The 25464-nt window shown below is 46.0% G+C and overlaps 2 protein-coding genes across 14 annotated transcripts in view; one reads left to right on the forward strand and one right to left on the reverse strand.

The window, feature by feature from the left end:
* Nucleotides 1–13404, reverse strand: part of LOC123363114 (KAT8 regulatory NSL complex subunit 1-like) — a 160879-nt gene extending 147475 nt beyond the window's left edge. For 2 of the 10 annotated variants that reach the window (XM_045003911.1, XM_045003908.1), the window contains exons 1-2: nucleotides 12278–12380; nucleotides 10640–10780 (exon numbers count right to left, since the gene is read on the reverse strand). Coding sequence is in view for 1 of the 10 variants with exons in the window: in XM_045003907.1 (XP_044859842.1) it covers nucleotides 2017–2429 (413 nt within the window). In the remaining 9 variants the exon portion in view is untranslated. Of the gene's footprint in view, nucleotides 1–2016; nucleotides 2550–2694; nucleotides 2819–10639; nucleotides 10781–12277; nucleotides 12381–13291 lie in introns of those variants that run through there. The other 8 variants (XM_045003913.1, XM_045003912.1, XM_045003909.1 and 5 more) reach the window with 7 other exon arrangements.
* Nucleotides 13405–13442: 38 nt separating this feature from the next.
* Nucleotides 13443–25464, forward strand: part of DHX30 (DExH-box helicase 30) — a 41280-nt gene continuing 29258 nt past the window's right edge. Inside the window, exons 1-2 of one of the 4 annotated variants that reach the window (XM_045003903.1) lie at nucleotides 13443–13536; nucleotides 18685–18739. In XM_045003903.1, coding sequence (XP_044859838.1) covers nucleotides 18712–18739 — 28 coding nt within the window. In that variant the 5' untranslated portion in view covers nucleotides 13443–13536; nucleotides 18685–18711. Of the gene's footprint in view, nucleotides 13665–18684; nucleotides 18740–23362; nucleotides 23586–25464 lie in introns of those variants that run through there. The other 3 variants (XM_045003904.1, XM_045003905.1, XM_045003900.1) reach the window with 3 other exon arrangements.

Raw genomic sequence — 25464 nt, forward strand, 5'->3', positions numbered from 1 at the left:
CATGTTTAGTTGATTATCCACCATGACTTTTTTCAGTCACTGCTTCACAGGATAGATTACATAATATTGAAACTGTGCTGAATGCTCTAAATGCATCCTACAACTGTTGTTTGCATCTTATGTCTAAAAGTAAGAGGTTCTACATCGCAAACTAAGCAACTGGGGGGAGGGATAGCTCAGTGGTTTGAGCACTGGCCTGCTAAACCCAGGGTTGAGAGCTCAATCCTTGAGGGGGCCATTTATGGGAGGAAAAAAAAAAAAACTATCAGGGACAATACTTGGTCCTGCTAGTGAAGGCAGGGGATGGGACTCGATGACCTTTCAAGGTCCTTTCCAGTTCTAGGAGATAAAAGTAATATAATATAGGGAGAGATACCTATTTATTTAACTGTCCAGTCTGCTAGTCACTTCCTCCCTAGAAAGCAAAACAATAGCTTGTAATAAATATGCAATGCTTTCAAAGCGCACACATGGCCTCTATTAAAGAGAATGAATTACTAAATTAACAGTATGAAAACATGGTGGTTTTAATTTGTAATATACATCCAAAAAATCCTAGTTTCACTATGCTGAAAGTTGTTTGTTGATAAGGATAGTGGTGTTTCAAGATCTCCATGCTCAACAGGAACAGTGAGTTTCAGAATTTTTTTTTTTTTTTTTTTTTTTAAACAGGAATGTTCTTTGTTTCTCCCCTTTTGTACTTTTCACCCCACAAATCATGGCCTGTTTGATTTTTTCCAACTATTACACTTCTTTAGGCAGGGACTTCCTCGCCCTGAATGTCTGTGAAGAGACACATTCTACTAGCACTATGGAAAATAAATCAATGACATTTTAAACAAATCAGTTCTCCTCTGTAAAGTCATCTATTTATATTACAATATAAACACCACAAACCAGAAGTCCCAATTCTCAGATTACTTGCAAACACAAATTTACAACCTGAAGAGACTGTTTTGGCCTAAAAAATTATTCAAAAGCCCTATATGATGGTCTTAAGATGTTGGTTACCGTACTGTCCCCTTGCCTCAAGAAAGTGTCCTTATGATTCTCTCTAAGTTTTGATAGAAGACCTATCAGGATAGTATTTTTAAGAATGTCACAACAACCTTATGAGATAAGGAAGTATCTGCATTTAAATTAGATAAATGAAGCAAACAGTGACACCAAATCTCACACAGGAAATCTATGGCAGAACCAGTAATTGAACCAAGATCTCCTTGCAACTCAGTGCATTTACTACAAAACCATACTCTTCTTTTCTATTACTGAAAACTCATACTTTGTGTTCTTTTTGCCCAATGTTTTATTCTACCTGAAAATGGAAGATTAGATTAAGCAAATTAGATGTTAACTAAATTACATAGCCGAGACTTAATTATAATACTGAAGCAACTCTACAAAAATAAGCATGAAGTGAGTTTGTTTGAAAACTTAAACCTGAAACTATGGATCAGGTACTCAAGGAAAACAACTCGTTATGACAAAGCATTTATTTATTCACCCACGTGAGAGAACATGGCCAGAATCCGCGTTCTGAGAGTAGTATCAGTAAGGAAGCGGTGAGTTGTATGAATGCGCACATCTGGTGACAGAGTTTAAAGGAGGAGCCGGTAACCTCAAGGTTAGAAGTCTGACTGATAGCGGGTGGGGCGGGAAGCAGTGGAGAAGTTGGCGACGCAGATTCCCGTCTCGGAGGAGGAGTTGCGGATTTAGGCTTTGCTGTGAGCAGTTCAGGCGGTGGCGGCTTTCACGTCGCTGCGGTTGTCACAGCATCTCCTCTCACCAGGAAGGGTTTTGCAGCGTGTACGGCAGGGAAGCGCCAAGTGACTCTCAGCACTTTAAATCCACCTCAGGAAAACTCTCGCCGCAGCTGCGGGAGAGAAGCCCACGCGCCGGGATGACCCCGCCACTTCCCTCGGGCCCCAGGTGCGAGAAGGGCGGGTAACTTTGCAGCCCTCACCCCCGGGTCCGGTAACTGCCCCCACCCGCGACTAAGCAGCCCCGGTTACTCACGCTGCAGGGGTCGGTACGGGTCGCTCCTCCTCCGGGCTTTCGCTATCAGTCTCCCCCCCGGAACCGCAGCTAGAGCCGCCGCTGCTGCTGCTGCTGCTGTCGGTGGCGTCCGAGTCACAAGCCCCCTGGGCGGCGCGGAGCCTGGCGGTGGCGCTGGCCGCCAGCTGCCGCAGGTCAGGCCCCAGGACGCGAGGGAGGCCGGCGGGAGCCGCCCGCCCCATGTACCGCACCAGCCCGGCCAGCTGCTGCCGAACGTGCCGCTCCACCTGCTGAGCCTGCAGCGCCCGCAGCCTCCGGCACAGGCTGCGCGCCCGGCCCCACAGCGCTGCCTGGCGGCCCCGCACCGCTGCCTCCGTCTCAGGGGGCACCTCGGAGGGCGGCTCGGGGAGCGCCGGGGCCATGGCCGCCGCCATGCGGGGGCCGAACGGGGCCGAGAGCGCCGCGTCACGGGGGGCCCGGGCTCTCCATAGGAGCCGCAGGTTCTGGCGGGCTCCTCTTTCCCTCCACGGCCACCTCCCGACGGCCGAGCCCGGACAATACAGCGCCCAGGAGCGCCGCCTCTCAGCGCGCCCAGTCAGGCCCGCCACCGCGCGCACGCGCACACACCGCGCCCTCGCCCCACGCAGGCATACCTCTCCCAACCCCTCCCCCGCCGGCCCAGCACATGCGCACACTAACCCCAACGTCTCCGCTCACGGCGCCGGCCTCGCACTCTCCAGTCTACGCAAGCGCACTCTGAGACCCCGTCCCCCCCTTTTCAGCGTATCTGCGCGTGCACCGGGCTGTCGCAGTCAACAACTCCAGTCGCACGCGGAGGAGGGGGGGTGTCACCTCCCCTCTGTTCTGATTGGTCCTTCTGCTACTATCACCGCCCTTCACTGGGGAAATTCTATCCAATCAGAGTAGACACGGCCAGAAAGAGAAATGGACAGCTCGCTGTACCAATCACAGCTATTACCCCACCCCCCCATCGGCACAGCCGAAGCGAGATAAAGCTGGACGGGGAAAGGGGGGGGGGGGTTCTGACTGCCCTCCAGTGGTATCACTAACACTTGCTGGTTTCCCCAGTGGAGGGGCTACACAGCCACCCTAGTTCCTCACTTGTGCAAGGAAGTCAGCCAGGCCCTGGGGATTCAGCTTTGTTCCATGTCCTGAGTGCAAGCAGAGGAGCAAAGAGGAAGAAGCACGATTCCAGTGCTTTAAGCCAGAGATGGCAAGGGGTCAGACCCAGCTACATACATACCGGTACATACAGATCTGTCACTAAGGGAATGTACTTTAAGCACTGTCTTACCCAAGCTGTTGCTCCCACATCTTTACAGAGCACCCCATACACACATTAAGCACTTCATAATTGTATACAAGCAAAGCAGTTAGCTTTGTGCTTCAGAGACCCTAACGGTTTTTCTTCCTTCTCTATTTACAAGCAGACATAAGAGCAGGATATTAGTGTTAGAGTACCACACATTTCTCTCCGTGCTTCAAACACAAGCCCAACCTCAATCATCAACTGACTTTATCCAGCCAACAAACCAAACATCCAGGTTCAGCAACTACCTAGGAATACTCTTCGGGACTTGCCGCCTAGGCAACTCAGGGGAGTGCACTATTTTCAGTTTCACTGTTGCCAACTCTCCCAATTTCTTTGCAACTCAGGTGAACTTGGCCAGAGCCACAATCATTCTAAAAAGCTCCAGCCCTCTCACATATTTCACTTCTGTATTGGGGAGACCCCCTTAGATGGCAGCTTTCCCCATTGCCCTGCTTCTGGAGGAAGAGAAGCCAATCGGAGCTGCTGCAAGAAGCAGAAAGCGCAATTCTCATAGGAGGAAAACTAAGAACAGTTAGAGCCCAACAGCTCAGGCTGCACCCTCCTTCCCTCCAATGGGTAACAGCAGCTTTTCTCTGTTCCTCCCCTTTCCCTTCCTGCAACACTAGAGCTGGGAATGGTGAGTGAGAGAGGCAAAGAGCCCCTGGAGCTGCTCCCACCTCCAGCCTGGAAGGGGAAGAAGGGGATCCTGCAGCAGATCTCTGTACTGCTGTCTCCTCTCCCCCCCCCCCCCCCAAAAAAAACAAGCCAACAACCCTGGGACAGGGATGAAGAGCCCCAGGAACTGCAAGAGATGCAGAGGGTGAGGCTGGGAGGGGGGCAGAACTGATGGTGGAGGTTGGGAGAAGGGAACAGAACTAATAGAGGACTTGGGAAGACTGGCAAATGTGGGGGTGAGAGCTCCTGCAATGAAGATCAAAAACATCACTTAAATATGTTTGGGAGAAATGGCAACACTAATTGTCACAAATACACGGGGGATGGGCATTGAGAGTTCAAAAATCAAGACAATCAAAATCAATTTTTTAAATGTATTAATTTTGCTGCTAATCTCATGATTTTTTTTTTAACTGGGGTTGCCAATATTCAGTTTATATAAAAGCAGTGGACTGTGATCACAGTAGAAAGATCAACATCCTGAAAGGCAGGTGTATGTGTGAAAGGGTGTAGGAGACTGGTTTACTCACAGAAACAGTGCCTTTAAAAGGTCTTTTCATTGTATACATTTGATCTGGAACACTGAGCGCTCGGAGATTTGACAAACCCCACAGTAAACATGAAACTTAAAGCCATAAACACTGAGCCAGTCTAACAAAAGCTTTTCATTCATAGATCCCAAAGACATATTACCAAGCTGGTCAAAGATCATCCTCATTTTACCATGGGGAAGCAGCTTGTCCAAGGTGAATCAGTAAATCAACATAACAGCAGAGCTGCAAGTAAAATTCCAGTTTGTGTCTCAGACATGTGCCCTTTGCAGGGACCACACACTTAGTTAAACAAATAAACAGTATTAACGCTGAACAGTTAGGTGACTAAGTTAGTTCAATAAGAGTATTAATTAGGAGCAGTACAAGTAAATTAAGAAGAAAAATTTAGTCTATCAAGAAAATCAGAATAGCTATCATTTAGAAACTGGCAGTCTAAAAGTCTCCACCCCCACAAAAAAAAAAAAAGTCACAAGAGCGCCAGAAGAACACTTGCTTTTGGAAGCAAACTGTGACAAAGGAGAAGCAAGTTTTCCACATGTGGTCATCAGAAGCTTTTAAATTTATTTTGGGAAGGGACTACAACAATTTTATTTGACTGAACTTCTACTGTAAACTGGAACAAAAGTAAATATATAACTATATTACATTTTATTGGTTTAAAAGAGGCTCATGGCAAACTTCCTCTACCAACGTAATGGGTTATAAAGATTATAACATTAATCGTATCTGATTAAATATTTTTTCCCAGAATGAAAGGCTAAGAACAGTTAGGAATTTAGTGTTTATAATTATCTATTAACTTAAATGCACAAAAACTATTTCAATATTATGTTTTTGCTGTATTTTCTAGCAAAGCCGAGGAAAGACTTCCATTACTAGCTCCTATTTTCAGGCATTTATAATTCTGAAAAGATTCCTCTCTGGGATGACATTTGTCATGCTTGTTTATAAAAAGAAAAAGGGGCAGAAGAAGAGAAAGATTTAAGAAGATCTCAAGCTTTCTTTTCCAGAGAAACCTTAAGAAAAGCATGCTTGCTTCTAGGCAAAGTTAAATACAAAATTAATGTAAAATCTGAAGTTAAATCCTTTTTAATTGTGAACTAGACTTTTTGATATAATAATCAGAAAAAATTACTCATTGAGTGATTCATTGGTTTTTTTAATCACTAATAGTGTTAGCGTAATGCTATTTTATAATGAAAAGACAACAGATATATTGCTATTTCTTGGAAGGCTGTAGCATTCTGCTTCAAACTGGAAATGTACAGTAATACCCTAGCACAATACACATCTTGTCATATTTTGTTGCTTAAAGTGAAGTTCTTCTCTCTAAAACATGAGACTAGAAACAGTGAAGTTCCAAGTTTTACACTTAGTAGCTTCGATGCTTTAAAGATAAGTTAAACATTACCTGCCAATAATCCAGTATAGTAGCAATTTTTAGTATTTTTGTTAGCAGCTCAGTCACTAAGTTCCTTCAGAACATTTGGTTGTGCAAACTGGGCCTGGTGATTTTTAAAGCTTTTAATTTAACAATTTGTTCCAGCATCACCTCTTCTGGCAGCAATCTTGGATATTACCTCATCTATATTACCAAAAGAGAGTATCTATCTCTGCCATGAAGAATGATGCTGAGAAGCTAAATAAATGACTTCTGTGAAATTGGTTTAATCTTCATTATTTGCTCCCTTTAATTCCTGGTGATCCAGCAGACTCAATTTTTTCAAGGCTTTCTGGTGATCATATTTAAAGAATTTATTGTTTTTTGCTCTTTGCTATTTGCTCTTTAAATTTCACTTTAGACCTCCTAATTTCTGTCTTCAACATTGCCTGCTAGTTTATGCTCCTTTTTTATTAGTTTCACTACAGTTAGATTTCCAAACTCTGAAAGATTTTGGCTGAGTTTGTATAACCCTCTTGAACGCTGCAATTTACCCATACTGGTTTACTTCTTGCTTTTTTGCTTCCTTTTTTGTTCAGAGGCATGCATGTATTCTCAGACTACTGTTTCCTTATATAGCAAGCATCCGTGCCAAATCTACAGCATTTGTTTTCTTTACTTTTGACTCCAGGGCCTTTTTGACTAGATTCCTTATTTTATTTAAATCTCCCTTTTCAAACTTCTTTCTTCTCCCTAGTCAGTGACATTTCACTACTTTATGGTCACTATTACTTAGCAGCTCAGCTATTGTTAATTCAAGCACCTCATAAACTACAAATAAGATTTTCAAACTAATTCTCAAACTCAAAATATACAGTTTATAGAGAACTTTATTAACCCTGTTAGAACGGAAACTCTGGAGCAACCTGGATTATGGTTACAAATTGTATTTTAATTCTGATTGACCTTAGGGTATGTCTACACTACCAGATTAGTTCGATTTAACTTAATTCGAATTTATGGAATCGACCTTACAAAGTCGAATTTGTGTGTCCACACTAAGGACACTAATTCGACTTTGTGAGTCCACACTAACGGGGCAAGCGTCGACATTGGAAGCGGTGCACTGTGGGAAGCTATCCCACAGTTCCCGCAGTCCCCGCTGCCCATTTGAATTCTGGGATTTCCCCACAATGCATGCTGGGGGGAAAAATGTGTCGAGGGTGGTCTTGGGTAACTGTCATCATTCAACGTGCTTTCGGACACCTCAAGGGGAGATGGAGGAGCTTACTGACTCGCTCGGATCTCAGCGAAACCAATATCCCCATTGTTATTGCAGCTTGCTGTGTGCTCCACAATCTCTGTGAGAGCAAGGGGGAGACCTTTATGGTGGGATGGGAGGTTGAGGCAAATCGCCTGGCTGCTGATTACGCTCAGCCAGACAGCCGTGCAATTAGAAGAGCCCAGCGGGAAGCGCTGTGCATCTGGGAGGCTTTGAAAGCTAGGTTCCTCAGGGAGCAGGGTAACCTGTGACTGTTCAGTTTCTTTACAGAGAAGCTGAACCTGCCCCTACTTCAGTTACTGTTGACTTTCTTCTGCGGTTACATACCCCGTTCACCACGTTTCCCCCCTTCCAACACACGTTTAAAAATAAAGTTAATGGAACATTGTTAATTAACAACGTTTTCTTTATTAATGAATTCGCGTTAAAGGGTTGGGTAGGGTGTGCAGTGATGTTAACACCGCTTCTACACTCGAGGAATGATAGGCTCCTGCTCCTAGAGCGGTCTGCAGTGCCAGACTGGTTGTTTCAACGGAGCCTGCCATCCCTCCTTTTCGGGACTCTATGTGCGGGGGCTACGTGACCTTGTGGCGGGGGAGGACGGTTACAGATTCCCCTGCTGCGTGGCTCTGTGGTCCGGGACAAGGACCGCTGCATAAGTTCTGTAACCGCCCTCCCATGCCACAAAGTCACGTACCCCCCACCCACACAGAACATGGAAAACACCTCCCAGACCGACCAGGGTGCCTACTGACTGCACTGTGTGTGTGACCTGCTGTTGATCCTGCCCCCGTGACTGTACCCTGGTAAAGGTGACTGTCCTATGCAATTAACAACCCCCTCCTCCCCCCCCACTTCACAGACAGTTTTCTGTAGAAAAACTTGACGGAAATAGTAATTAACAGCAAACTACTTTTAATAATCAACTACACACTTAGGGGATGAAACTGGGATTGGGGCTTCAGTGAGCCAGGAAGGGAAGGACTTCTCAACATTTAGGGAATGAGAGCCTTCTTGTATTTGTGCACTCTGCAGGGGTGCAGTGACAGTTTTCACGGTCCCTGTCGCCCCTCCTTCTTGTTACTTTGGGTGAGGGGGGTTTGGGACTTTGTGGCGGGGGAGGGCGGTTGCAGATACAGTGCAGGGGGGCTCTGTCCTCCTGCCTGCGGTCCTGCAGAACATCCACAAGGCGCCGGAGCGTGTCAAATTTTCCCTGGGCATTTCCTGTGTGGCTGGTCAGAACATCCAAGCTCGGACTGCTGTCCAGAGTGTCAACAGAGTGGTGCATTGTGGGATAGCTCCCAGAGCTACTAAGGTCGATTTCCGTCCACACATAGCCTAATTCGACATAGCCATGTCGAATTTAGCGCTACTCCCCTCGTCGGGGAGAAGTACAGAATTCGAACTAAAGAGCCCTCTAGGTCGAACTAATTAGCTTCCTGGTGTGGACGGGTGCACGGTTAAGTCGAATTAACGCTGCTAAATTCGACATAAACTCCTAGTGTAGACCAGGCCTTAGTTGCCACTCCATCCAGCACCTCTCTAGTGGTTGTAAGTTTCTATTGAAATTATTTCATTGTTAAATTTAAGTATCTAGTCTAGAATTGTAAAGAAAGTCACCTGAATGGCCAGATATAGGACCACGACAGTCTGCTGAAAGACAACCTGACAGAATAGTGTTGAAATCCTAATTAAATAAACTGTTCTACATGTGAAGACTCCGATGCTGCACCTAAAGCAGTTTGCAGAGTCAGAGCCTAATACTGTCAATTGGTCTCATTTGTCTCAATGGTTGAAAGATCTGAAGCCTAATGGTGATCGTTAAGGCTACGATTTAGTCACGGAGGTCACGGCAGTAATGGATTCCGTGACTTTACCGGGCCTCTGTGACTTCTTCAGCTTCAGCTGTCCGCAGCTGCAGCCAGGGTTGGAGCCGGGGCTATGCTCCCCACATAGCCCCATAGTGGGGGCTACAGCCAGGGCCGTGCACCTCTGCCCCGCAGCTTGCACTCCTGCCACCATGTGCTCCTACCCCACGCCTTGCGGAGGGGGCCGCAGCCGGGGCCCTGCACTCCTGCCTTGTGGTGGGGGCTGCAGCCGAGGCTGTGCACTTCTCCCAGGAGGCCTGTATGGTTATTTTTAGTAAAAGTCACAGACAGGTCACGGGCTCTGTGAATTTTTGTTTGTTGCCCATGACCTGTCTGTGATTTTTACTAAAAATAACCATGACAAAATCTTAGCCTTAATGATCAGAGGTGAAAGAGTAGAAGCCACCAGAAGGGGCAAGGGAAGTGAGAGATAAGCAGTGTTCTACCACTCTTCCCCCCTCACCCCGCCCACACACACACTTCACTGCCTATAGCCACTGAAGACATAAACTTGAAGATTTTTTTTTAAGAAAAATCTAATTTATTTTCACTATTTATGTTGTGTTTGGAACTTTATTATGGATAGATTCAGTTTCATGTTTCTGGCTTTGGGGCTTGTTGTTTTTTTCCTTAAGTGTGTTGAAGATACAAAGACAGAAGTGTTTCTTTCTCTAGCCCAATACTGAAATTTTGGGAATAGAAGTTGATTGTTGGTGATCATTAGCACCAATTAAAAAAAAAAGTCAAAACATGATCCACTTTGTCCTCATTTTGCAGTTACAAGGAAAAAGAAGCAGTGAGCTGAATTTAGATTTCAGGTCACACTTTGGTACCTCTGAATTACTCCTTAGAAATTAGTAATGTTTGGAAACGAAGTATTGAAAGCCTGCAAGACATTTTAAGGGAAGCTTGGGCAAAATATTGTACTCTGTAGTCAGCATGTTTCAAGGAAACAGAGCAGCACTGGTCACAGAACATGCCTAATGTTTAAAATAATGGCACCTTCAAACAATTCCCTATATTAACAAAGAGGGTATAAAGCAATAAAACTCCCCTTCCTTCACCACTCCAAATCAGTAACTTTTCTTAAGTTTACTTCAAAACAGTCTATTTTACCCTCAAAATCCTGAGCAGTCAGAAATCAAACCCAAAGGACAGGTGCTCACTCTTCATTACCATTATTCCTTCCTATACAGCCCATCTGTAGAGGTCTCAGAGGGATAAATGTTGCCTAATTCAACATTTTTGGCAGCCACACCCCAGTCTCCAGACCTAACCAAACCTGGTTCAGTCATTTTTCTCATAATTATTCAAAAGCTGGAATAAGAGTAAAGTATGCTGTATTTGAAGCTCCCTGCTAATCAGATAGAAGAACAAAGGAAAGTGCAATACCAAAAAAGCGAAGTCTTTCTTCCCACCCCATACATTGTACTCCTGCCATCTCCATTTATTCTGGATGCATTCTAAAGTCAGAACTGCCTGATTTTGCCAGGGTTGTGAGGGAAACTGGATGAAAATTATGGGAGATGCCAGTAGTCAGACATTTCTTACCTTCACGTGACTCCCTTGCCTATTCCATCACATTTTGTTCCATCCATTTTCTTTGTCTGATTGAGAGAAGCAAAGCTCTGCACTGTAAGCCACAGCAAAAAGTTTGGAACTGGAATAGGTTTTCCAACCTTAGCATTTAACCTGGAAGGGAAAAATTAAAAAATAAGAACAAAAGTGTTTGTTCTCTGATGCAGTTTTAATTATGTGGACAAAAAAGAAATTTTACAAATGTAATGGAGAAAAATTACTTTTTAAAAAAGTATACATACATATGGATGGAGGGAAAGAGGTCTTCCTTAAAACCTTGAGCCTAGTGGTTAGGATACTCATGCAGGATGTAAAAGACCCCAGTTTAATTACCCCCTCTGCCTGATGAGAAGGGATTTGAACAGAAGTTTCCCATGAGTGTCAACCACCAGATTATTGTGTGATCCTCACTCACCCAATATTTGTTAAAGCTATTCCACTATAATTAAATTATTAGAGACGCACATCAGAATATCCTAGTCAGTCCAATAATTAAAGATCACCTGAGATAGAGAACCCATGTTCCGATCCCTTCTCATCATGCAGAGAGGGGAATTTAACCAGGATCTGCCACTTCCCATGTAAGCACCTTAATGCCTCAGCTGAAAATTATAAGGGAGCATCCCTGCTCCTCCTATGCCAGCTGTTTTGTGTGGAGTTAAGCAGCCTCTGAGTATGCCCACTTGAACAGGCCCCACAGGCAAGATAGATTGGGGGAAAACACCTATCTTCCCCTGGTTTGAGGATCCTACCAGGACTTAGGTGTGAGATGGGCATCAGGATGCCTAGAGTGAGACAGCAGCAGGCATGCCTAAGGACTGCCTCTGCTCACAGGAGTAGTCCCACTGAGGTCACTAGGAGGAACAACGGCAATGGGATATGAGACTTTCACTGCAAGCTGACAAATTCAAATCTAGAGCAGGTTGGTAGTCATAATGGGCCTAGCTTCTGAGGTGTGCAGAGCACTTATTTGATAGGTACTTCATAAGAATGCATTCAGTGTTAAACATTGACAAGGGAATGTCTGAGATCAGCTTTGCTGTTTGTTACATGCCAAAACAGAAGGTTAAATAATGACCTAGTTGCCACGGGTGGTACTTAGCTTAAATCTTAATATATCTGTTACACTTACTGTTCCATGTAAATTGAATAATACAGTAGTACAAAAGGTAACATTTCCCAGACTGGCATGGAGACATTCAGTTTCATATTTTGTGAAACCACCAAACTATGCCTTTCATAATGACCATAACCCAAGACAGATGTGAACTTCAGATTAAAAGTTTATCATATAGCTGCCACATGAGCATATCTATTTCACCCTTGCTTATCTCTACTGCCAACACTTCCCTGTGATATCGTTGCCTCCTGCTGTACGAACTTGATTTTCTAAGACACCATGCCCATGTACGGCACTATATAACTAACACAAATATGCTGCTTAACATGGCCAGCCCTTTCATTATTGAAAAAATAGAACTATTCATCTCCAGTGCTTAAAGTTAAGATGAAGTCTTGCTGTATTTCACTTCCTACCACAAAATCCAAGTCTTGTCTTCTAGAACTAATCTCTGCTCTAGTAAAAGAAAATAAAAGCCATAAGTCACTTACACCTATGCATTTCATTCTGAATTATCTTCAGTGCCTACAGCTTCGTGTCAAGGCCTTCACTGATGGAACCCCTTGGGATCTAAGCAACTCCAAACCAGACCCCCTGTTTAGGCAATTCCCATCCATCTTAGCTGAGGCTCTTTGTTGGAGGGCATACACGAGGAAGCTCCTTTTGTGCCTCTTATGGCCCCAGGAGCCCAGTCTCCAGCACTGCCAGGACAGTGTATTTCACTGGCACTAAACTCAATAAAAAAAATCAAATAGCAGCTACCCCTAGTGCAATGTAAATGACCCCGGGGTCCTTCAGGAAAGGACAGACAGATTCCTGCACAAACTTCCTAAGGCCAGGAGACAAATTCAATCTGCTGAAGAGGGGAGACCAAAAGGGGAGCCCAGAGGATATGTAGTGGTGGTGGCCTATGTGTGTGACCCTGCCATACCCTGTTCAGTCCCCCCTCCTCCCCAGCCCCAGCAGCTAACACAGGCAGGAATAGCTCAACGGAGGATGGGAAGGGACAAGGAGGCGGCGGCGGCGGGGGGACCTGAGGCGAGGCCGGCGGCGGGGGGACAAAGGGGCGGGGGGGACCCGAGGCGAGGCCGGCGGCGGGGGGGACCCGAGGCGAGGCCGGCGGCGGGGGACAATGGGGGGGCGGCGGCGGGGGACAAGGGGGGGGCGGCGGCGGGGGGGACGTGAGGCGAGGCCGGCGGCGGGGGGGACCCGAGGCGAGGCCGGCGGCGGGGGACAAGGGGGGGGCGGCGGCGGGGGGGACGTGAGGCGAGGCCGGCGGCGGGGGGGACCCGAGGCGAGGCCGGCGGCGGGGGACAAGGGGGGGGGCGGCAGCGGGGGGGACCCGAGGCGAGGCCGGCGGCGCGGGGGACAAGGGGGCGGCGGCGCGAGGGAGGGTCGCAGGACTGGGGGGGAGGCGAAGGGACAGTCTGAGGCAGCGTACGGGGCTTAGCGCGCCCGACGACAGGGCGAGACGCTCACACCTGTTCGCCACGCTCCTCGCTTACCTGAGTACAGACGGACCTCCCAGTACGGCCACCGTCCGCTTCCAACCCAGCCTCTAGCCCTGCCCTTCCTGCCTCCCATTGGCGTGAACGGTTGCCATGGGGATAGATCCCACCCCTCACCCCTTGGCGGTATCAGCCAAGGTTGCAGGTTTCGTTTCCGGTGCGCACGCCGGAAGCGGATTGCAGAGGCTCCTGGGAGTTGTAGTTTCGGCTGTCGCGGACCGGCGCTAGAGAGTTGTGAGGAGGTCGGGGACCTGGGACCTGCATCTCTCCATCCGTGGGAGGCTCCGAGCCGCTGTGTGCGTCGCGGGCGGCTCGCAGCATCTGCGTGTGTGCGCGCCGCGGGCAGGAGGGGCTCCGCGCCGGGGAGCCGGTGCGTGGGGAGGGGGGAGCGGGGAGCCGGTGCGTTGTGCTGATGGGGCGGCTCGGCGCCTCTGTGTGCGGCGGGGGCGAGGTCTGCGATGTGGGGATGGGGTGTGTTGGTTTCTCGGCGTGTGATGGGGGCGGTAGGAGGCAAGGGGAGCTAGTGTGAGGCGTGGGGGTGTCTGAGCATCGGATGGGGGGCAAGGGGGATGGGGGGCAAGGGGAGTTGGGAGTGGGGGAGATGGGGGCAAGGGGAGTCAATGTGAGGTGTGGGGGTGTCTGAGCCTCCGTATGGGGGAGATTGGGTGATGGGGGGGTGTCTGATGTGGGGGGCAAGCTGAGCCGGGGTGATGGGGGGGGTCTGAGCCTCCATATGGGGGGAAAAGAGAGCCAGGGTGATGTGGGGGTGTATGTCTGAGCCTCCGTAGAGGGGGGCAAGGGGAGCCGGAGTGGGATTGGGTGGGGGAAGGGGAGCCTGTGTGAGATTGGGAAGTTTTCAGAGATGTGGATTTTAACAGCTGAGTTCCAGAGGCAGCTGTTCACTTCTGGGAATCTCCAGAGGAGAGCCCTGGTTTGATAGTGCTGGGGAAGTTTCTCAAGCCTGGTGTCTCCTCCTTAGTGCTAACAGCTGCAGGGGGGGTAATTTTGTGGGGAATGGATGAGGTGAGAAGGTTCCAAAATGGGTATCTGGAATTGGAAGCAAAATTGGAAAGAATTGGAAGCAAAATTGGAAAACAAAGCTCCCAGCTGACTCCTTTTTCCTGCAACCCAACTGGTCCTCAGCCCTGCTATAGAGCCTAGTTCCCTGACTCCACATGCAGCCCTAGTGCTAGGCCTCTGGGCTCCCCACTGGGCCCACAGACCTGGATTCCGCAGTGGGATTCTGGGTGTGCAGCAGGTGCCAAGGACCTTTGGGAACTCCTACTGCCAATGCTACCCCAAGCCGCCTACCAGCATCAGTGACCCTCCACAGCCTCACTAAACTTAGCAGCAGAAATCCCAGGAAGGCAGTGATGGAGAACAGAAATCTTCTCTAAAGAACCAATGCTCCATCAGCCTCTGTGGTAGAAATTAAAAACAGTTCTTTGAGCATTGCCTGCATGGATCCCCGTTTTAGGTGAGGAGCAAGCCTTGGGAATTTTGAAATACCAATGTCTGGGGGGGCTGGATGAACTCCCTGCCAGTGTCCTTGTGACCTTCCCTACACCCAATGATGTACAAAGGGATGTGACTGCAGCTTAGTTTTTTCTGACTGCTATAGGCAGTGAGCAAGAGCTCTGTGGTGTAGGTTGCTTCCTTGTGTGACCTGTTTTGGGAAAACAGCTTTTTCTATATATAAATATAGATTTATTTATAGCTGGGAATAGTTACTGGAGATGGCCAAAAATCCTAATGCTCTGTTGAGCATTGTGTTTCTGGGCTGTTCTCATGCTGTTGAGGGCCTATCTAAAAATTACTAAAGTCAAGTTTGCTGGCTTCAATCTGTGTCCCTGCTGTAACTGTATTAAGTCTGTCATCAGCTAACATATTTGGTGCCTGTTCTGCTTCAGTGTAAGCGTGTCTCATTCTGCTTAGTCAGGTTCTAATGCTGGGCCTGGAAATGCTTCAGCACCCAGAGACTTGGCTTGGTCATCTTATGTTGTTGAGTCTAAATGTCCCATTGAACTGCCTGTTAGAAGTCCCACAGCCTCATGGTTCCATTCTCCCTAAACCCAGTGTCATGTCAAAAAGAGATACAAGCTCCCACCTCTAGCTGAGCATCAAGCCTTAACAGCAGACTTCTTGACTCTTTGAAACACTCCATCTCTCATTATCATTCTTCTCCTTCAGTGGCAAAGATGAAAAGAAGCCATGAGGCCACCATAATTGCAGGTCTTCCTTGGTGTCAGTGTCTTCAGCAATGTCTGGTGGCAGCATTGAGTGTCTTGGGATCATCCATCTTGGTTTTGGGTGTTCTGGTATCATTGATGGCTTCTGGTTCGAGATCCTCTGTGTTAGGGATCTTGGCATTGGACCCTCCGGTTCTGGTGCTGGATCTAGCTGATGAATATTGCCTCAATGCTGAGTACATCTATCCAGGCTGTTGCCTCTGTGCTGCTCCTGGCTACCCAGCTGCTGGGTGGCTAGATCCAGGTGTGACTGCCCCCAAAGCTTTCTATGTCATTCAGAGGAAACTTAGCCCAATGGAGGGAACACGGGACTATGAGCTCTGGCTCTGACATTCTATGTAACCTTGAGAAAATCACTTAACCTCTCCGTCTATGCACTTGTTCGCCCTCCACCCTTAATCTTTCTTATCTCTTTAGACAGTCCCTGCCCCAAAGGGCTTACAGTCTATTACTATGTGTTTGACCAGTGTCAGGCATAATAGGGGGGGGTGCAGGCATCTCATTTGGGGATCTCTACGTGCTACTGTAATATAAATAATGAATAATTACTTGACATTGGTGGTGTTTTTGAATTGAGCTAATCTGTTGCTGAATCTCTCTGGATCTCTGTGTTCACTGGCTCTGACATCTCCTTCCTTGGTGCTGAATAGTGAAGCATCCCCTCTTTCTCCTTTCCATGTTTTCTCTGTGCACTATCCTGGTGGACTTGGTCTTCAGAGCCCGGTACCATCAGAGTCAACCTTGCTGCCATCATTGATGAGGTCGTAGATCCACTTTTGGATCTACTGATTTCAGGATTCTTCTGCCCATCCTAGTTCAGATGAGGCCTCCTTGGTTCTCTCTGAATTCATGGTCCTCCTGGCATGAATCTCACCTATTCTATACACCAAAGGCACATTAGCCCTATTGGACTATGTAGGCTCAATTTCTTGTATTACTTACATGAGACCTCATCGTGCAAGATCTTTCACTGAAGATTTAGTCTACATGCAAGTAACTGATGTCTCAATCTTTGTCGTATTTAAAGGAATGGAAGGAAAAAGATAGCCTCATCTAAGCCATATGCTTTTGTGACATCATTAGCAATCAATCCCTAATGACTTTAAAGTTTTCAAGAGCTGGCTATTTTGTATCATATTGGGATAATACTAGAGATCAGTCCATTCCCACTCATAGATTGTCAAAGTAGATTAGACTCAGCATCCACATTTGCCATGAATTAATAGAGATACCAATACCAGCAGACATGAAGGCATCTTGTACCAAGTCTACAATGACCATTACTCCAAAACTCAGGAATGTTCATCCCCAGAGAGGCATATTAAACTGCTACCTAGAGTTCCATCCATGAATGATGTTTTGATATTCATGCTGCATTACTACCAGGACTTAACTTGTAGGTTGGATGATCCAATTTGGAGCATCCTGGAATCCTTAGCTGAGCAAGATTCTCCAGCCTTATCTCTTTGGGTTTGGAGACTGCTTGTTAATCACCTACAGTGGGTTTTCAGGCAGGCAATGCTGAAAGAAATATGTAAATATTTTTCTATAGCAATTGTAACTGTTCTTTGAGGATGACTGCTTGGATGGATTCACACTATCTGCCATTCTGTATCATTGGGCTAGGAGGGAATCCAACCTCAACAAGTACCGCTATTGAAAATACCAAGTTCATGCCTACTGTACACTTATCAGTCACCTACAGTATGGATCCATGCAGGCAATCCCCTTGAGAGATCATGTTTGCTATAGTAATTAACCATTTTTCACAGTAAGAAGCCAAATAACTTTGTATTCTTAATTGTTTATTTAAAAAATATTGAAATAGACTAAGTGTCAACTTCTTATCACCAAAATCAGTAGGTCTGGCTCTGCGTGCACACAGGGCGTAGATCTGTTGAATATAAGAAAGGTGCCATTTTCACAAAGTCACTTTTCAGAATAGAGACATGTTTTAGGCTGTTCTTGCACCACTGGAATCAATAGGATTTTTGCTATTGGTTCCAGTGGGAGCCCTTTGAAAGCCTAGTAATAATAATATTGTCTGAATGGGAACACCCACAAATCTGCTTCAGATCTGCTTCAAATCTGTTATGAAATCTTTGTTACTCTAATTCCAAGAATGCTCTAAAAACGAACTAGTGGGCATGGGTAATAGATTATTTCCAAAATTATGTGGTGTTGTCCTTGTGTTTCTCTTTCCCCTATCAGATGTCATTAGTGCCACATTGAGGACAGTGCATTTTAAAATAAAATAGCTAGCTTAACTTCTTAACTTGTATTGGACAAAAAAAAACAACTGAAATCTCAAACAAATGCAGGACTTTTCAATGTTTCTTATAACTGGAAAAATACATTAACAGTTGTATGTCAGCCTTAAGAAAAATAAGTGTGTGCAGGGGTTGGGGGGAGAAATCACAAGCGTAGTCTATCAGTATATTATATTTCATCTCAGTGGGACTTGCTATGGCTAAAATGTGAATGCCTAGAAATCAGTAGCACCTTTCATCCTGCATATTTCCAAAGTCTTTACAAACTTGAACTGATATTTAGAGGGATCACTTTCCCCATCTCTAGATATAACATAGCAGCTATTTAACAGAGTGTAACAACTGTATTCAGAAGTACTTGTGGCACCTTAGAGACTAACAAATTTATTTCAGCATAAGCTTTCGTGGGCTACAGATCACTTCTTCGGATGCATAGAATGGAACACACAGACAGGAGATATTTATACATAGAGAGAACATGAAAAGGTGGAAGTACTCATACCAACTGGAAGAGTCTAATCAATTGAGATGAGCTATCGTCAGCATCCGAAGAAGTGAGCTGTAGTCCATGAAAGCTTATGCTGAAATAAATTTGTTAGTCTCTAAGGTGCCACAAGTACTCCGGTTCTTTTTGCGGATACAGACTAACACGGCTGCTACTCTGACAACTGTATTCAGTAATTTAAGACCTCAAATAATAGATACTATAGCCAAGCAGAATGCAATCATTCAAACTGGAATTTGATCAGAACCTTCAGCTGTATTCCTCACCTAAAAGATAGTTAGTATCAGAAAAGCTAGTGGAGGCTTAGACATTTCAGAGAGGAATATAAATTCTAACTTCCTGCCTCTTCACCTTCTTGCTTCGTAGGAATCAGATCTTTTCACTTTGACAGAGATGTTCTCGCTGAATTCATGTAGAAAAGGTAAGGACTTGGTTGGTTTGGGAAACTCATCTCTCACCATTAATTTTTCTTGATTGATCAGCTCTAGATCTCTAGACAAAGACATCCAGTTCATAAATAATTCATAAATAATTTTACCATCCTTTTCTATGCTGGATGATATGACAGGTGTGCCATACTGCCTTGCAATGTGAGTTGATACCTCGTTCATTTAAGTGTTTGTGCCACCAATACATGTTTAAATGTGCTACAAAGGAAAAGGAAGGATGTGTGAGAAAATGTGGCCACATTGGCAGTTGTTATGTAACACATAGGGCCCAATTCTGCCTTCCTGTATCACTCTTTTTAACTGCAAGGGGAGCCTCACATCTGAGGGTAGAATTTGTCCCTACTTGTAAAAGTGTAAATGTTTCCAAACCATAATTGTTTGATATCTAGTACTTATGCAGCAGTGTAAATCACTTTTCAGCTAGGGCAGCTGTCTGAACAAGCGTTAACGTCACAAGTATCTGTGCTTATGTTAAGTAGTACAGTAAGAGAGTCATTTCAGGGGAATACAGAAGCTGGAGATGGAAAAGAACTACTATGTCATCCAGTCCATCTCCCTGACAATACAGGGTTGTTCCCTAAAGTGCATTACTTAGTTCTTCATTCAGTTTAGTTCTAATTAGTTTGAAGTTTCCCTTTTAATTTCATCCTCCTACTATTAGTTGTTTCCCTTTGTACTAGTTCAATAAGTCTCTCTCCTTGGTGTTTACATAATTCAAAACATCAATTTATCATGTCCCTTTCTGTCATCACTCAGCCAAGCTCTTTATTTAGCTCTTTTTAGTCTTCCATCATAAGTCAGTCCCTCCAGGCACTGGTCATTTTTGTTGCTTTTTCTGAATGTCCTTCAGTAACTCAATCTTAAAATGAGCTGCTCAGAACTGAATCCAGTATGCCTGGACTGGTTGCACCAGAGATGTACAGCGAGGGTCTATTACCTCCCTGCTCTGGGAAGTAATGCCTCTGATTCACTGCTTTGGTGGCATAACATTTCATTAGCCATTCTTGTTTCAACGTCAAGCTAAAAAATTAGGTCATCAGAAGTCTTCGATCCTATAATTTAAAAAAATAATGATATTTGACATTTGTATTTCAGTGGAAAAACTTAAGATGCCAAGTAAAAATCTGGGCAGAATGGGAGGCTGAAGGAGAGCAGCAACTCATGAGGGCTAGTGGTTTGTCATGGCTGGACTGGGGGTAGGGACTTCATGGATTCTGTGACACTACTAGTTTTTTGAGGAAAGTCTTGAAGCTAGCATAGCTGGATAAGAAGCTTCTGTACAATGCTGCTGCTGCCGCCGCCATCCCTTTTGCAAGGCTCATGTAGGGGAGAGGAAGGGTCAGCCGTGGCTCGCTACTGTGAGTCTGAACTGGCAAGCAGTGGGCTAGTGGTATTAAACTATTAGTTAAATGCTGTTAAACGCTTTTCATTGCAAAATAAAGGATATTTTGATTGAACTAATGTAACCTGTGACTTCTGGCATTTTTTCCATAAATTGATTCTTGCCTTTTTTCTGTGACCAGACTTTAACTTATTGTCTAATTTACCGTGACAAACCACTAGCCCTATTTCTTATATCTAATTTGCTGAACACTCACCCTTTTCTTTTTTTCTGCATCACTGTTTCTTCCTCCCATTGAATGTGTTTTCCATAGTCTTCCCCAAGATGTACAGCTACGTTTTTTCCATTGTTGTATTCTCCACCGATGGTTCTCATCTCTTTATTTCTGCATTCACTGGTATGCATAACTGAAAACAACTTAGTATAATCTGTGATTTTTCCTTAATGCAGTGGTTCTCAACCAGAGGTCTGAGGCCCCCTGGGGGTGCTGCATGCAGGTTTCAGGGAGGCCACCAAGCAGGGCCAGCATTAGACTCACTGGAGCCCAGGACAGAAGGCCAAAGCCCTGCCCTATGGAGTTGAAGCCTAAGCCCTGCCACCCAGGCTGAAGCCTGAGCATTATAGCTTTGTGGCGGCCCCTGTGGCATATGGGGCTCCAGGCAATTGCCCTGCTTGCTGCCCCCTAACCCCAGCCCTGGCTTTTATATGCAGAAAATCAGTTATTGTGGCACAGGTGGGCTGTGTAGTTTTTATAGCATGTTGGGGGGAGGGCTCAGAAAGAAAAAGGTTGAGAATCCCTGCTTTAATGGACATCTTACCCGTTCAAGATCACAGTGAAGATGTTAAATAAATAAATAAACTGGATACATTGGCATTTAACATTAATCCCCTCTACACACACGCTTTTTATTTCCCCCAGAAGTTTTACTTCCAATTAACGATTTCTAGCTAAACCAATTTGAAATAATTTTTCAAGATAGAGTTCGTGGGGTTGAGTATCAGATCGTTTGCATCTACTGAATTTCCTTAATTTGGGCAACTTGTCTGGCAAGATTTGTTCTGTAGGAACCAATGCCATGTATTGCTTATGGTTGTCATCTTCTAGTCCTACTTTTCTCAATATTTGTTTAATTATTATATTGGGGATAGACTTATGGGACAATAAACTGCCAGGATCATTTCAATTTTCTTTTTTGAAATTCTGTACTGCATTTTTTCCAGTGCCTCTCTGGCTGCCTGATTTTTCAGAAATATTTGTCATTGGTACAGTAAGTTAGCTAATTTGCTTAATACCCTAAGATGCACATCCTCTGAGACAAGTGATTTAGCATGTGTTCAGATCTTCCAAGTACACTTTTATCTGTTCTTTGTTAAAAGTCTTTTATATGGGGTTTTCCTAGCTTAACTGTTTAGACATCTTTTAAAAATCTGCCCTCTGCATGAAAAATGTAAAAGTTAAATTTCTTATTTTATCTCCCTCCTGATATTAGGTTTTTTTCCCTCTCCTGATATTTGTTGAAAGCCTTATTTCTCTTAATGATTTTTTACACATTTTAACCAATGTAAAATCTTGGTTTACAAGCAAAGTATTTACTGATTAATAAATGACATTTAAACTAACATAAATAGATCTCACTACTGTAAAGAGGCACTCTCAATTTAATTGTAGCCCAAAGTGCATACGTTATAAATAGGCTTCATAAAAGTTAAGGTGTATATAAATATTTTGACCATTTTAAAAAAGAATTCTGATGGGGGGTGGGAGGATTAAAGCATCCCTGCAGTGGTAGGGTAGTTGACATCCATATGTTACAGTATTAAGAACTTTATGGTCAAAACGATTAATTGTTAAAACTGACCAAATTTAATTTTTGTCAAGGTGAGAAAAATGCAAACAGTGAACAATATAAATAAGAAGTATTTTTTAATTCTCAAATGTTAGTATCTAAAGTGTTAATAAAATAATGAAGTTTGATTGCAACTGAGACTCTGCAAACTTGAAGTATGGTCAGTATGTATCTTTTTTAAAAATTACTTTCAGGTACTAAACCTGCTCCTGAACTTTCCCTTGGTGTAGTTCTTGAAGTCAGATCTTCCTGTTTGCTTGCTTGCTTTTTTGTTTGGTTGGTTGGTGTTTTTTATATGTGGTCTCATTACTATGTGAAAAATCTGAAAAAAACGGAGAGAATATGACTCAGCTATGTTGGCGAAATGGTGAAAATATACACAAGGGGTTGGCTAATGCATTTTTGTCTTCTACTCTTCAAATTTGTAATAGTTTAAAAAAAAATCAGAAGTGATATTTTTTGAAGTTGGTGGTGCCCCTTTAATATATTTAAAAGAGCAGGGGAGTAGAAGTTGGGATATCTGGGTACCATTCGCAGCACTGCACTATCTTGTTCTGGTTTGAGCAAGTGAATCATAAACATCTCTGTGGGTCAGTTTCCTCATTTGTAAAAATTGTGTAATGCTAACCTACCTTGAAGGGTTGTTGTGAGGCTCAGATAGTATTCAGAAAGTGCTTTGGGGTCCTTACCTCAAAGCTATAATATCTTACATGTATAAATAGGCTTAATTTCTCTTATGTTGCTTCTGGCTGATATGCATGTGATCCAGAGACAAAACAAAAGAGTAGATTTGCTACCTAGGGGCACTCAAGGGGGAGCAGCAGGCTAAAAATGATATTTATACAATGTCGGATGTAAATATGACTATACTTTAAAAATAAAAAGGGGTGGGGGTGGGGGGAAGGGCCTACTGGCAGAGCTGGCCTGGAGCTTGACGTTCTTTGTTTAACCTCAGAACAGGTATGGGCAGGACCAGTGCACATTTTCCCCCATTCTGCCCTTTCCCTCAACTTTGACGTGGAGAGGACCCCTGTAACAGGGCGAGGGATCCCTTGCTTTCTAGCCCTATTAACTTCTCGGTGGTTTCCATGCAGCTCGCCAATGGGGGGTGGGTAGGGGATGAGTGGACAGTATCAATTGCCAGAAGGCCGCAGAATCGCCGTTGACTGTGGATGGGTAAGTTACTATAAAGCAGGGGCGGCGGAGCCTGGCGGAGCGAAAGGGGGAGGCTGTTCGCTACAGGGCAAGGGGGTGGAGGCAGGACCGCTCCCAGCAGCCCCTGTGCTCAAGCGCCCCCTTGCCTGCAATGCTCCGGCCTTTTCGCTAGGGGCCGCTGCGTTCAGCTGGTTCCTCCTGGCGCAGACGGCGCCCCCGTCGTTGTCCCTGCCCGGCCTGAAGCCGGGAGTGGGCGGTCTTGCAAGATGGCGGCGCCCAGGCGGCTCCTGCTGGCGCTGGTGAGTGGCGCTTCCGGGCCGCGGCGCTGCCGCCGCTACCGCCGGGCGGGGCTGGTGGAAGCGGGCGGCGCCACGCGGAGCCTGTGCGCGGGCGGCCCCCTGAGCGAGGCCGGGCCCGGAGCGGAAGAGGAGCCGGGAGCGGACGGAGCGGGAGAAGCCGGCGCCATGGTGAAGGGTGAGCTGCGGACGCCGCATGGGCCGGCGGATCTTCCCCGGAGGCCGCGGGGGGGGGGGGCAGGGCGACAAAGGCAGCGGCCCCGCTTCCGCCATAGAGGGAGGGGGCAGATTCTGCCCCCCAGGGAAATGGGGGAGCGAGGCCCCCTCCCCCCAGCGTGGGGGGCCGTGTGCGAGCCCAGCACATCCCCCCCCTCCCCCCCGAGCTCCCCGGCCGGCCGGCCGGCTTCTTTCCAACTTGAGGGCGGGTAGGCCCGGGCGACGGGCCCCGCACTGCGCGGCACAGCCCCGCCGAGGGAGCTCGCACCTCTGCCGGGAAGGGATGGGGTGGACGGGACAGGCCGCCCTCTGCGACCTGTGGGTCTCGGGGCCCGCTGGCTGGCTGGCTGGCTGGCAAACAAGCGCAGGGGGAGCCGGTGCTCGGTGCGATCGCTGCGGAGAGACTCGTGCGGCCTGGAGTGACCCGGCAGGGCAGGGATTCCTGACTGGAATCTGGAGCAAGGGAGATACGCGGGCGAGGGGGCCCTGCTGCCCTGTCCCGGCCCTCTCCTACTGCTGCGTCCGCAGGTGAAGTGGCGGCTGGCGGTGCTTTCTAGGGCCCCATCTCTTCTCCCAGTGTGGCCACTAACACGGGTGTGAAACTGCAGGTGCTGATAAAGAGGCCTGGGCCTGGCTACTTGGATAACTGTGGAGCACTGCATGTTGGGATGGTGGCAGTGGTTTCTGAGGCCTGTCTTTAATAAAGATCAGAATGGTTCTGGGCTTCCTGAATGTGAATTTCTCAGTATTATGAACATTCATTCTGTTCTCTGCCTCTGATTTACAAATAGGGTGGATTGGATGCTCAGGAGAGTGGTGAAAGATTCCATATCCTTTTATCTCAAGGTCACTTGTTTGAATCTGGTCCAGACTGGCCATGACTGAAAGCCTTTTCATCTCTCAGCCTTCTGGGTTAGCCTATGTGACATGAAAATGCCCTAATAAATGGTCCTCTCTTTGGCATCTGATGCGGGGGGTATCAACTGAACAGGCTGTGGAGAGGAAACGTCCTCTCCTATCTGTATAGAGAGCTAGGACAGTGTGGACAGGTAGATTTCTCTGCCACTGCCCATGCTGTCCCTGTTTTGTGGACAGCAGACTTCAGTCTGTAGAGCTGGCAGGCTGGCACCTTTGACCAGCTAATGTCTCTGTCCAAACCAAATGAAATGTGAAAGGTAAGCTGGATGTTAAAAATTCCTGTTTACCGTACATTCCTGTGTGTAACAACTTCCATAAATTACATATGGGAAACGGTTTGTTAGAGCCTGCTGGGGATTCCTCTCTGCATATCATCCTTCAGTGTGTAGCAGACACTTACTTGAGTTACAGTTTGTTTCCCTCTTAATGTCTTTATCCCATTCAGGGCTGGCTTAATTGTGCACTTAAAACCTCACACATTTTAAAAAAGTTTTTGCACCTTTCAATTATCTAGTTAAAACCTCGCATACCCTTTTTAAAAAGGTTGTGTGTCTTTCAAGGATGTTTGCAAATATAGTAATAAGCCATGACAGGCTTACTGCAGGTCTGATATTAAGCTACTGGTGCACAGATGCTTTGTGAGATATAATGCCAAAGGCTGAGAGCCTTCATCTACCCAAGAAGTGTGTTGGAAGGCTTATTGCTGTCATATGATGGTTTATGTGTACATTCAGTTTTTTTTAAATATAGTGTGTGTTTTGGTTGGACTTATTTCTGTGAGCTTCCACTATGGAAATTAGGTCCTACTAAAAGGATAAGAAAAATAGTAGGAAAAAAGTTATATAAATACCTCTATCTCAAATATTTTCATTTTTTAACCCTTCTTTGTCTCTAATTGGTCAGTTACTTCCCTTTCCCCTCAA

Source organism: Mauremys mutica, chromosome 2 (genome assembly GCF_020497125.1).
Source record: "Mauremys mutica isolate MM-2020 ecotype Southern chromosome 2, ASM2049712v1, whole genome shotgun sequence".
NCBI lineage: Eukaryota > Metazoa > Chordata > Testudines > Geoemydidae > Mauremys > Mauremys mutica.